Raw genomic sequence first — 13382 nt, forward strand, 5'->3', positions numbered from 1 at the left:
AAAATCTAAATATAACGAATCTTGCAAAACTAATTTTGAAATATGTTTTTAAAGACTATATATGTTAAATATGTTTGTAATATTAATAATAATATCTATCTATCTATCTATCTATCTATCTATCTATCTATAAATGTATAGGCTAAAACAAATATAACCATCTAGTGAAAGGGAGGTGTGGCTATCAGTTTCTCCAGTGAAGGGAGCAGCTGGCTCCGCACAAAAATGCAGCTTTTCACCAGCTCCCGTGCAATAATCGGGTAAACCACAGTTTTTGTTAAAGCTCTAAGCTCAAACATGTTCCCCTGTTAGCGTGATCCATGGATTTTTGGATCTTCTCGGCCTTGAGTGGGCGAGCAAAAGCGAGGAGCACCACCAGTGTCGCCAAATATGTGAGTATCGCCATGGTCAGGTAGCGCAGGTTTCTTTACACAGCTGGCTTATTGAATTCGGTGTTATTCAGTCAAAATCACGTTATTATGAACTGTTATGCCATACACTTTCTATTTCATGAGATGTAATAATATGATAAACGGTGCGTTTGCTTGGATGTTGTATGTGTTATTGTCCTTAGCCATCTTCAAAAAACGACTAAAAACACATCTGTTCCATCTCTATTTGACCCTCTAACTCTAGCACTTTCTATTCTATATTAATTCAACTTTATCTTTTTATCTTCTTTTTTAATTAAAAAACCCCACTAGCTTTCTATTTTTCTATTCTATCTACTTGTTTTTCTTTGCACTAGTGTTCTATTTTTTCTATTCTAACTAATTGCTTTGTGTGTGTGTGTGTGTGTGTGTATGTATATATATATAAAATACCTTGCTACATGTACTGCGTTAGGCTAACAGAGACTTGTCATTTGCACTTACATATTGTTGCTCTTTTGTTAGTTTTGATTGCTTCTATTGTCCTCATTTGTAAATCGCTTAATAAAAGCGTCTGCTAAATGACTAAATGTTATTGATGATATCTTGGCACAGTTAAGGCGTAATTCACGCCTTTGTGATATTATGTCCTGTTTTTGCTGCTTTGACTTTACAGACCAGATTTTGGGAACTTAACAAACCAGAATTTTTTACACATTTTGCAACACGTAATGTTATTGCTAAATATTGTCTGGCACTCTTGAACAATACATGACTGTCTCATTATGGACCCAAGTAGACAGGAATGCCATAAGTAGGCATACAAGTTGGATGTAGTATTGATTTGTGGGCCATAAAGCAAAAAAAACAGTGAAACTAGTGTGTCCTCTAGTGACACTGTTGGTTCTGCTCAAGTGACTATCTGTCAGACCGCAGCTTCCATACTGCTGCATCCACTAAATATGACCTTCTGTGTCTCCTAAACCAGTGGTTCTCAACATTTTTGACTCCAAGGCCCCCACAGTTTACACTTTTACACCTATTTATTTACATGACCTTTCTAGTCTTTTTTTAATTACAGGGTTTTTTTAATTATAATTTTATTTTATAGTTACAATTCAAGATCTTTTGTACTCACAAATAAATTTATATCTTGACATAACTAAAAATGACCATGGCCTTTTAGAATTTTATGAATTTCCATGACTTTTCCAGGTCTAGAAGTAACATTTTTAAAATTTCCATGTATATCCAGGTTTTCAAAGACCATACGAATTCTAATTCTTAAATAAAAATGCCAGTCTTTCTTTTTGGAACTTCTTAGTTGAGAACCACTGTCTAAATACTATACTAAAATCTATACTTTGTTCTGCTTACCATGGTTTTATGTGAACTCAAAATAGACTGTGCACTAACTTATGTGATGTAATGAGGTAGTTTTATCCATCTTTGTCTCTTTTTCCATTATTTTCTGACAGGATGCCATCTCTGTGGTAGGATGAGAAGTCCAGTGCCGCGTTTCAGGGACGTCGAGAGGCAGGCCAGTGGCCTGCAGCCTGTACAGTGTCTTCCTCCCTGTCATGAGCGACAGAATATCATGTGGTTCATCAAAGATGCCTGCGGCATAGTTTGTGCGATCATCACCTGGCTTCTCGTCTTCTTTGCTGAGTTTGTTGTGCTGTTCGTCATGCTGATTCCATCGAAGAACCTCACCTACAGCCTGGTGAATGGCACACTCTTCAACAGCCTGGCCTTCCTCGCCTTGGCATCTCATTTCAGAGCCATGTGCACTGACCCGGTGGGTTTTTACCTGTAATAATCAATGCTTTCATTGTGTCTGCTGGGTAGGGGAGAAGATTTCCCACATTATGAGGGGTTTCTACCAGTATATGAGAGGAATTGTATGTAATGCTTACTTATTATACTTACTATATCTCATATATATATTTATATATATTTATACATACATGCATGCATACATACATACACGCATACACACACACACACACACACACACACATATATATATATATATATATATATATACACTACTACTAATAATAATAATAATAACAACAATAATATTAGTTCAATATTCATTTTAAAGATTTTAAAGTGTTATAATTACCCCCTGAGCTCACAGCCAAGATCTTCACAAGATACAAGAAAATCTTGTATTTTAGCTACTAGCAACACCATTAATGTTAACTATAATCCAACAACCTAGATATAAAATAGACATTAATTTGAATTCAGTAGGTATCAAAAAATAAAAATATTGGGCATAAGTGTCATCACTGTAGCATGCTTGCAATTTAAGAAAAGTAGTGTTATTTTTTCCCCCTACTCTTCCCTAAATCTTCAGCAAGGTGTCATAAATGCTTCCCATACTGCTATTAAAATGTTGCTGAAGTTGCCTGATGCTTTCTTAGGGAGCCGTGCCAAAGGGCAACGCCACAAAGGAGTACATCGAGAGCTTGCAGCTGAAGCCAGGCCAGGTGGTTTACAAATGTCCCAAGTGCTGCAGTATTAAGCCGGATAGAGCTCACCACTGCAGGTGAGACAGGAGCATATGGAGACGTAGATGCGTAACTTTAGCAGCACTATTCATCATGGTTATATTACTGTCCATGTTTTTTTCTCCATTGTGATCATTTTAGATGCTTTCTATTCTGTTCTATTTATTTATTACCATTTGCACAGCACATTCCTTACAACATAGTCATGTTCTGAGTTAGTGTGTATGTATATACAGGGGTTGCACAAAATAATGTGAACACCTAAGAAATAGGCAATATTTAATTATTATGGTTTTACCACCATTTGCCTTTAATACAACTTCCAACCTTCTTAGAATAGATTAATTCAACTTCTGAATAGTCTCCAATGGATTGTCATCATCTGCCAGTTGTTTCAGAGATGGTGAAGGAGGGAATCTGCGTCTCCAAAACTTCCCACAGTGGTTTGATAATATTCAAGTTGGGTGATTGAGCTGGCCAGGGTGTTCCAGCTGTCCAGGTTTTGTGATAAATGACATCATTTTTTTCTGATTTTGGCATTTGTGTCTGTGATTAAAGTTTTAGCAGTTGCAGCTCTTTCATGGATGCTGGTTTTGTGAAGTTCTCTGTAGTCTATTGAGGTTTGCTGTCACTTTGTGGGAGTTGTTCTGTGTTGTTTGGACAGGATCCTCCTTCGTGTTTGACAGTCTATTATTCACTTTCGGGTTCCGCCCATTATTCTTCTTCGTTATTAAGTCTTCCCATGCTTTATGAATGCAGTCATGATCATAAAGACTGGAAAACCAAACAACACTATAAAACAACAAACAATTGGGCTGATAAATTTACAGAAGCTCCTGCTACACAGGCTCTTATGATTTGTCTACCATTTCCCCCACGGCTTGAACTGAACACAATTTATACAACACTGATATGCATATGACAACAAAAAGGATAAATAAAAGATAATAGCAATGTTTTCATTGTAGCCTACACACATTTTATTAACCCCTGTAATAATAGGTGATGTTCACATTATTTTCTCCAACCCCTGTACATGAAGCTGAATATTTTTTAAAGCCTTATCTTTAAACCATTGTTTAAGTTAGTCTTTCAGTTGTTTGGAAGTGTTAAGGTGACTTTTCATCTCTTTCTTTCCACCACCCCTCTTTTCAAACTCACTTTAGTGTTTGTAAGCGTTGTATACGGAAGATGGATCATCATTGCCCTTGGGTAAACAATTGTGTCGGGGAAAATAACCAGAAGTACTTTGTGCTTTTCACAGTAAGTATTAAAACAGCTCATCATGCGCACTTCTAAAAATACCACAGGCATTGTTGTGTTAGCCACATGTTGTAAGCATTGCATTTTAATGAAACTAGTCAGTGGCTTAGCGTCTGGTCTGCATATGGGCCCGGGCAGTTTGGGGGCCCGCCGAGCTGGGGGGAACTTTTAATTGAAACGAGGGAAAGAATAGAGCCCTGCATGGGCCCGGCCCTTGTCCAACAGCTTATGAGAATTCTCGGCCCTAGTCCGACTGGATACCATGACTTTTTTCTCTCTCTCTTCCCCATTACACAGCTATTAAAATAGTTCAGTTTTGGTTTTTAATGGCAAAGTGGGCATATTTCTTTTTGTTTCTTTATTAAGTTAATTTAGAAATACGTTTGGAACATTTTATGTTTGTTAAATTCAAGTTTTTGTTTTTTTAAAGGAACGACCAAGCGGCAGCGGCAGACAGTGAGTTGAGCATTATGTTTGATCAATTTAGCCTTCTCAAACCAACACGATTTGCCTAAAATAAACAGACATAAAACACTTCATGCATTTCACAGTATTAATTTAAACATTTAACCTAGATAAATGAGCGCAGTTAGGTGCATATCCAATCGTTTGTGCAGAGAGTGGAAGCTAAAGTGCGCTTTGCAGGACATGCAGGCGCCAGTGCGATCACTTGCATTTGGAACTTAAAAATATGCCGTCATTTTTGCTCATAAAGGTAAGAGTATACATCATTCGGAACTGCAAAGGGTCTACTTGTATTTGTGTGCACTCACAATATCAACAAAACCTTGTGCTTTTGTAAAGTAAGGAAAATAAACAGGATGCGCTTTCTGTCGTCTTGGTCTTGAGCAGGAGTGTTTCAACGACATGATAAATATATCTATAGAATGCTTTAAATTACTATTTTAAAACGAAATAATTCAAATCGAAAACAAAAACTCTGGCAGCATTTTTGGGCCACGTTTAAAAATAACTAAATAAATAAGATTGACATCATAATATTTTAATAATAAAGTCAAAATTACGATAATAAAATCATGTTATATTGCGTGAAGTTAATGTGAAAATTCCACCTATAGGCCTACTCCTCAAAAAAAAGTCTGGCATCCTTCATTCGTTTTACTTTTTTTAAAACTCTGATTGATCGATTCATGAGACATTCGTTTGTATTAAATTGTTCAGATTTTTTTCAACATGCATTCAAATATTCATGTTTAGTTCATGCTGCAAATATTAAAGAGGAAAATATCATTGAATCATATGCAGCTTGAACTGAGGCGAATTATCTCACTACAAATTAAAGAGCGTAAAAAGACATTTATTGTTTGTATGTTATTGAGACTTTGTAGTAACAATGCACAAAGCTGCGATTATTGGGTGGCTTGCATGCTACAAATAATGAATGGACTTGAAAACTTTAAACATCATTTCCAAGCATTAGCCTAGACCGTAAATAAAACAGCTTGTGAATAGTCATGATTCACTTAACGTTATTTACTTCAGAAAAATCAACAATAGGGCCTAAGTTAAGTTAACCGAGTTGGAGCCCATAACGTTTCGGGGGGTTAGGGTTAGGGTTACCTAACATTTTTTTGCAGATGGGCCCGGGGCTGAGTCGCTACGCCACTGAAACTAGTTCTGGACTTGCTGAGAAAAGTTCAGTTACTTCCCTCTGAATTTGAAAGTATCATTAATATTAAATTGATTGTAATGTTTTCATTAGGGATTTAATTGTACGTTTTATTTCATTATGGTTATTTGAAACCAACACTGACAAACATCTAATGTTGGTGCTGGTGTTTTTCAGATGTACATTTCCCTGATCTCTCTGCATGCCTTGGTCATGGTGGTCTTTCATTTTCTCTACTGCTTTGAAGATGACTGGACAAGTAAGTAAGAAAAGCAACTTATTGTTAGCCAGATAGATAACTTGACCCCAGTGACCTCTAGATGTCAAGGTCAGATGGCAGGCATGCAATTTAGAAAGTTATCTACTGGAAAAAGCATTCCAACCTTTGCAAATACAGATAAGTACTTCTTAAAGCGACCTGAAAATGTAAACTCTGTCATTTTCCTGAGCTTCGTTTCAAACGTGTATTTCTTTCCAGTACATTGAATACACTGGCTATTTTTTCCATTTGATTACAATGTAACTATTGTATTCTCTAAAAAGCACGCTAAAGCACCATAAAAGTGTCATAAAAGTAGACCATTGTCTGTGCGCATGTGGAAGTTAATGTGTGTGGGAACAGAAAATTGCTGCTATACACCTTTTTTTATGATGGACAAACAGTATTATGTAAATGTAATATAATGCCCTTTTTATTAGTACAAAAAGTGGACAGGTAATGAAGAAGGAGAAGCCGATTCAAACACACATTGTTCAGATGAGGGCCACAGCTCGAGCTGTTGGAGGACATTCTTATCTCCCTACCACAGCTCCAGTGATCATTTTATATAAAATCAGCTTTGCATACGTTTTTCAACCCGTGTTTGCGGCTGGCAAATATATTCAAAGTGCAGGTTATTTAGAAGAGAAAAGCCTGTGTTGGAATGAATTTCATCATCACAACCATTCAAAAGTTTGGGGCTAGTAAGATTTTTTTAAAGAAAGAAGTTTATAGTTTTAGTCAGAAACAAAAATCAAAATGCTTTAACTTACCCTCAAGTTGTCCCAAACCTGTATGAGTTTCTTTCTTCTGTTGAACACAAAAGAAGATATTTGGAATAATGCTTATAACTAAACAGTTGATGGTAGCCATTGACTTCCATAGTATTTTGTTCCATACAATAGAAGTCAATGGCTACCGTCAACTGCTCGATTGTATTTTTGATCAAATAAATGCAATCTTGCTGATTATGAGACTTCTTTCGTAAATATGAAACAAATCTTACTGACCCCAAACATTTGAACAGTAGCATATAAATGTCAATCCCCCCAAAAAAAACAGTGTTACCAATGGTGTTTTCAAATAGGTCACTGGTATATTGCTAACCAAGCTTGGTGAAATGATCAAACCTCTTAACCCACGTGATGATGTGTTTCAACGCTTTCTAAGCTTGTTGTGTACCAGTTTGCACATACACATACAGATGTGTTGCCAGATATTCATACACACAAACCCTCTTTTTTTATTTTTCTTTGTTACAAATAATTATACATAGACTAGATGAACCTTGGATTTTATAGTTGTGTTGGTATATTGTATAGCTGTATGTGTTCCCTCTCCCCTCCTGACCCCAGAGTGCAGCACCTTCTCCCCTCCATCCACTGTCATCCTCCTCATCCTCCTGTGCTTTGAGAGCCTCCTCTTCCTCATCTTCACCTCTGTGATGTTTGGAACTCAAATCCATTCCATCTGCACAGATGAGACGGTAAGAGATCGCTTCCTTTCAGCAGTGGGCGAACGTGGTGGAGGTAGTGCTTGTGGTGTGATATGTGGTCTGATATTGTTATTTTTAGGTTTATGCATGTGGACAGTTTAACCAAAAAATGCTATCGTGCTTGAAGTGAAATGTAACACATATGCAACAAGTATAACTAGGTCACTGTGTATCAAATAATAATAGCATACATCCATTCTTTTTTTTTTGCCACATACCGTACCTTGTAAGTTATAATTAAAGTATGCTGTAAATTGGTGACACTTGACATATGAGTCCAAACATCCAGTGCTTTGGTCAACTTATTTCATAAGACATGGTCTTGTGAACTTTGAACAGCTGACCTGGAAACACAATTCACTCGTATTCCTGTTCTATAGATGCAGCCAGAAATTTGTTCTGAGGAAGATGCCTTGCTATTCATCAGAGAAATCTGAAAAATTCGTTTCCTCAAAAATATTAAGCAGCTCAATAGTTTTCAATTGATAATAAGAAGAAATGCTTCTTGAGCACCAAGTCTGTATATTAGAATGATTTCTAAAAGATCATGTGACACTGAAGATTGGGGTAACAGTCACAGGAATAAAGTACATTTTAATATATAAAAACTATAAACTAAAAAAAAATAATAATAATTTAAATAAAAAACCGTTTTAAAGTTGTAGTAATATTTCCACTATATTACTGTAGTTTTGATCAAATAAATGCAGCCTCAGTGAGCATAAGTGTTCTTTTCTTTCAAGAACATTATAAAATCTTACTGACCCCAAACTTTTGAAGGTAGTGTATATTGTGTGTATGCAAATTTAAATTTGTTAAATTTTAAAAAGTTATATACATATTATTATTATTAGTAGTAGTAGTAGTATTATTTTTTATTATTATTATTATTAAGTGTTTTAATTTTATGTATACACTCTAAAAAATGCTGGGTTGTTTCAACCCAACTTTGGGTCAAATATGGACTAACCCAACCGTTGGGTTAAATTTTTACATTACATTTTTAACCCAAAAGTTGGGTTAGTCCATATTTGACCCAATGTTGGGTTGAAACAACCCAGCATTTTTTTAGAGTGTATTTTTAGAAAACCTTGGGTAAAATTATGATGAAAATAAGATGAATATTGCATGCAACACATCATCCCAAAATAAAATGCTCTCAGTTTTACACATTCTTCCAGTATGATGAATAAACCTGAACTAATATCACCTCTCTTTCTTGAATCCTTATTTGATTGGAATATTGAGAGTCAAGACATTTTTACATACCTGGATTAAAAATCCTAAAAAAACAGTTATCTGTTAAATAACAGTTACAGTACCATGTTAGCACATTACTGTTTGAAATTCATACCGTTATATAATACATTATACTCGACAATCTTTTTAAGTGGGCAGTATGCAGTGTATACTGCACTGAATGGACTAAGCAGTATGCTAGTATTGTATTATGAGCATAAGCATAGTGACATGACTGTTCACTGTGAACACCACTATATAAACTGATTTAAAATAAACATTTGGATGAAGTTCTTTGTTTTATGGAATGGGTCAGTTGTTCTTTTCCTCTTCTGTTTTGTAATATTCACACACTCTGAAGTCTCGGTTATCTCTTGTTTTTAGGGCATAGAGCAGTTGAAAAAGGAAGAGAGAAGATGGGCTAAAAAAACAAAATGGATGAACATGAAGGCGGTATTCGGACACCCCTTCTCGATAGCATGGTTAAGCCCGTTTTCCACACCTGACCATGGGAAGGCTGACCCCTACCAGTATGTGGTCTGAGCTCAGGAAGCTTTAAGCTAGAGACTCGAGTGCACTTGGACTGTCTTTATAAACAGCATCTTTTCATTTGTTTGTAATCCCGACTCAAACGGAGCATTTACCAGTGAGACTAAATCACCTTCATCTTCTTTTTTTTTTTCAGGGAACAAATCATTGCATATCCAATTATCCTTGCCTCTATTTATTTTAATTCAGAACAGAAAGTGGATGCTTTATCATGGCATAATCTCAAGCATCTCTGCCTAGCTACACCGAAATGAAGATGAATGTTGCGCAGATAATAGAAGCCAATTTATGCTAATATAACCACTATTGTAATCTTGCCAGACTGTCCACAATGATAACCTACTTTCTGAAGGTACTTTTAAACAATCTGTTGTTATTTTTTTTATATATATACCTAGCTACAGTATAAGAGCACTGACAACCATTCAATAAAATGGTTTATTATGCTGACGAAAAAACATTTAAGGGCAGTTTTTACCAAGGATGACAACTGTAATGATAACTAAAAATCATTATGGGAGAGTAGTGAAGTCCACACTACGTCTACTTTCTAACAATAACGACACTGAGGAACAATGTCATTGAAATCAATCTCAGAACAATTTTTTTCCAGCTCATGAATTATTAAAAACAGTGGCAGCCAATCAGAATGCTCGAGCATTTATAAGCACTGCTGTTAAGGACATATAGTTATAGTTATCCTTATATTTATCATTCTTGGTGTAAACAGGCTTTAACATTTTTGACACTGGCAGTATACAAAATATAAAAAGTATATAAACAATATAGTAAGTTTAACGGGTGTAAATATGTTCTGACAAAGCTTGGATTCAAGTGATTCTATACTAAATGATGCCGTCGTGACATTTGATTATAAATTGCTTTGATTATTTTTAAAAATGGTAATAAACAGAAATGTAATTAAAGAGACAGTAATGGCAAATATGGATAAAGCGATACACTGTTTTACATTCACAAGTATTATAGAACAGAATTGATCTATTATTAACTTCCATAATCAGTGCATTGTCAGCTCATTTCTACACCCCTGATTCTTAACATTGAAAATAAATAAATTGAAATGATAATTACTTTATAAATGTAAAGAATGTGTTTTGAGATATTATGAGTACATTTGCTGTTACACATAAGATTTTGAGTGATAACAGTACTGATGTTACTCAGCTGCCCTATCAGATTTACTTCCTATACTCAATATACACTCTGTACTTTTTTTTAGAGCTGATTTACTTGGTATGTTTCCATAAACTTGGTTTGCAGAAATGTTTAAGAAAGGAACAGGCTTAAAAAAAACTGTATGTTTTTGAAAACTTTATTGATTTACCATTGTTGCCATTGTTTTGGTTAATTGCATTTTACATTTTATTAATATACATTTTTGTTATGATGAACGGATGATATGTGCTTGAACTTTTAGGTGTGTATGAAACAGACAATCGTTGTGTTCTTCTTTGACAAATGGTAAATCATTAAAAACCGGAACACTCTGTCATTAGTGCTTTATGTGACAATGTGTCAAAGTGTCTGACAGTACATCTCCTAAATGCACAAACATATGTGAATCCAGTCTAATGACATGAAAATCAGCAGCTAAAATGCCATTCACATTGCAAAATCACTGTGTTGCAATCTCTCAAGAGGTCCAAATGTTTCCAAATTTGCTTGGTTCTTTGTCTTCCTGTCCACTTCCTGTCTGTCTTTGACACTAACCTAGTTTTCTCCTTTTTTATTCTTTTGTGTTGTTTAATGAGTAGTTTCCTTGCTCCGTTTTTTGGGACTTAAAATGAAAAAGCAACTAATTACAGTATATTTAGTATTAAATTAGGCTGATGTCCCTGTTTCATTGGTGTGAGATTGAGGTAAGCTTTGATTGCTACCGGTATAAAGACACATTTGTTCATTCGGTACAATGCATGCTATTTAAGATGGTCTGTTTTTCTTTTCCTTTAGATACCTCATTTGGAATGTGAAGGCATGCTGCATGCTCCATGTGTTTTTAATTTGTGCCATAAAGTGAAAGTCGAACCATTTCTTCCAGTCTGGTTATTTCATATTAAAGATTAAACACCAGAAGCACACAGGTGCATGAGTAAAATTAATCGACCCCCCATGCTTTTTTTTTTTTTTTTAGAATGGTAGCCTTTTGCTTTCCTTTTCAGTTCAATCAGTGGAATTTAAAGCCGCAGTCCGTAACTTTTTTTGGTTAAAAATTATCCAAAATCAATATTTGAGCAAGTACATAACCAGCCAGTGTTCAAAACTATCGCCTTACTTTAGCCCGATTCACAACGGTTAGCTTATAATGTTTTCTAATTTGAGTGGTACGGGTAGGTTTTCGCGGGAAATTCGAGCATGCTGCTGTGTCATTACGTCACGTCTGTAAACATAAAGAACCTGTCCCGGCAACTAGGCTATCGCATGTGAGGATCCTGCAGGTGGCGGATCGTTTAAAGCCTTTTCTCACAGCAACTAGAATAATTAAATGCCAAAAAATCATTCTGATGGCGGATTGTAATCCAGAAAGGATTATATGAAACAAATGTGAATGAAATTAATTATATTCCAGTTTTAAATGTGCCTCTGATTACAGATAGCCTGGGATTACACAAGATTTGTATTTTAAAGACAACCAGTTCGAAGGGAGCATATTTTGCTTTTTGGGTTAAAAGGATTTCTTAATGTGAAATTCGAATGGTATATCAATTAGAGATTAGACTGTACAGAAATTGAAATCTACACACACACTATAGTCATAGTCACGCAATGCTGATGTTGTTAACATTAATAATCTGAAAATAAAGTATAACATAATAATTTTCACGGTTTGATGTGATATGAACTAATCAATCATTAGATTGAAGTTTGATCTAATCAATCATTAGATTGATTAGATTAAATCACCATTGGTAGCACGATTTATTGTAATGCTTTTTTCCTCAGTTGGTCAGAACAAACGTGGCAGACTTGTTACTTACTTGTTCAGATGACAAAGAGATGGCGACAAAGAGGCAAAACTTATGGACTGCAGCTTTAAGTTATTTTTTTGCCAATATGGATGTTGTTTTCCATCTATTTATGGAGTCTATTATTTCATATCTCTCAAGAATCACAGCGGTGTTGTTTTTCTTTTTTTCAGGGCATTGAAAAGTTGAAGAGTGAAGACCATACGTGGGAGAAGACTCCATCCTGGGAAGCTATGAAGTCAGCGTTCGGAGGTGCTCTTTCTATTGCCTGGTTGAGGCCTTTCACAGATCTCTCATGCCAGAAAGATACTTTGGATCCTGTTCCCATGTTCCCACAGGGTGAAATCATTGAGGAGGATGTGATTGAGATTCCTTTGGAGCCTCATTAGATCAAAAACCCTGAGACTCAAATGGCACATTTCCTGCCTTGGACTTGCAAAGAGACTACTGTGGACATTTGAATATGGACTGTTTTTTTTTTTTTTTACCTATGCAAAAAACATTTACGTACTACTGTACCAAAGTGCCTTAAAGCAGTATTTAAAACCAAAAATACAATATGGACTGTTTTTTTTTTTTTTTTACCTATGCAAAAAACATTTACGTACTACTGTACCAAAGTGCCTTAAAGCAGTATTTAAAACCAAAAATACAGCTAGCTCTTTTAAAGAGAAACTTATACGGTGCATAGAGAGATTGAGCTCCTGACAGTGTCACATAACATGTACTTCATAATGCCAGCTGTTCCTGGAGCAGTGATGTCTTTTAGTTTTGTGTATCTATATGTTTTATAAGACCTAGGATATTAATAATACTGTATTAAGTAGCTGTAAGTGAATTATTTCCTATAGGACACTATAAAGATGCATCATTGCAGTTAAATAGTTGTGTACTGTATATGTATGAAATGCCTTACTATATCACAAGATTTTTTTTTTTTAAATCGCCTGGCATTGAAACACTAATGAAATGGCTGCAAACCAATGAAAATACAAATTCAGGTGCAGAATCTGACAATATAAAAACATGGTGCTCATTTATAGACCCTTCGTGCCTTTTCCATAATTAGCAAA

The 13382-nt window shown here is 35.3% G+C and overlaps 1 protein-coding gene across 3 annotated transcripts; it reads left to right on the forward strand.

The window, feature by feature from the left end:
* The first annotated feature begins 183 nt into the window (after positions 1 to 183).
* Positions 184 to 12773, forward strand: LOC107666804 (palmitoyltransferase ZDHHC3-like). 3 transcript variants are annotated; one of them, XM_016458254.1, is made up of 7 exons: positions 184 to 392; positions 1850 to 2169; positions 2804 to 2928; positions 4057 to 4153; positions 5961 to 6042; positions 7398 to 7528; positions 12483 to 12773. In XM_016458254.1, the coding sequence occupies exons 2-7, from the start codon at positions 1870 to 1872 to the stop codon at positions 12696 to 12698; spliced, it is 951 nt and encodes a 316-aa protein (XP_016313740.1). In that variant the 5' UTR covers positions 184 to 392; positions 1850 to 1869; the 3' UTR covers positions 12699 to 12773. The 3 variants fall into 3 exon arrangements, with proteins under 3 accessions (XP_016313740.1, XP_016313742.1, XP_016313741.1); XM_016458256.1 differs by having other exon boundaries at positions 1850 to 2094; XM_016458255.1 differs by lacking the exon at positions 12483 to 12773 and adding an exon at positions 9161 to 10931.
* Positions 12774 to 13382: the final 609 nt, after the last annotated feature.

Source organism: Sinocyclocheilus anshuiensis, unplaced genomic scaffold, assembly GCF_001515605.1.
Source record: "Sinocyclocheilus anshuiensis isolate Anshui unplaced genomic scaffold, SAMN03320099.WGS_v1.1 scaffold267, whole genome shotgun sequence".
NCBI lineage: Eukaryota > Metazoa > Chordata > Actinopteri > Cypriniformes > Cyprinidae > Sinocyclocheilus > Sinocyclocheilus anshuiensis.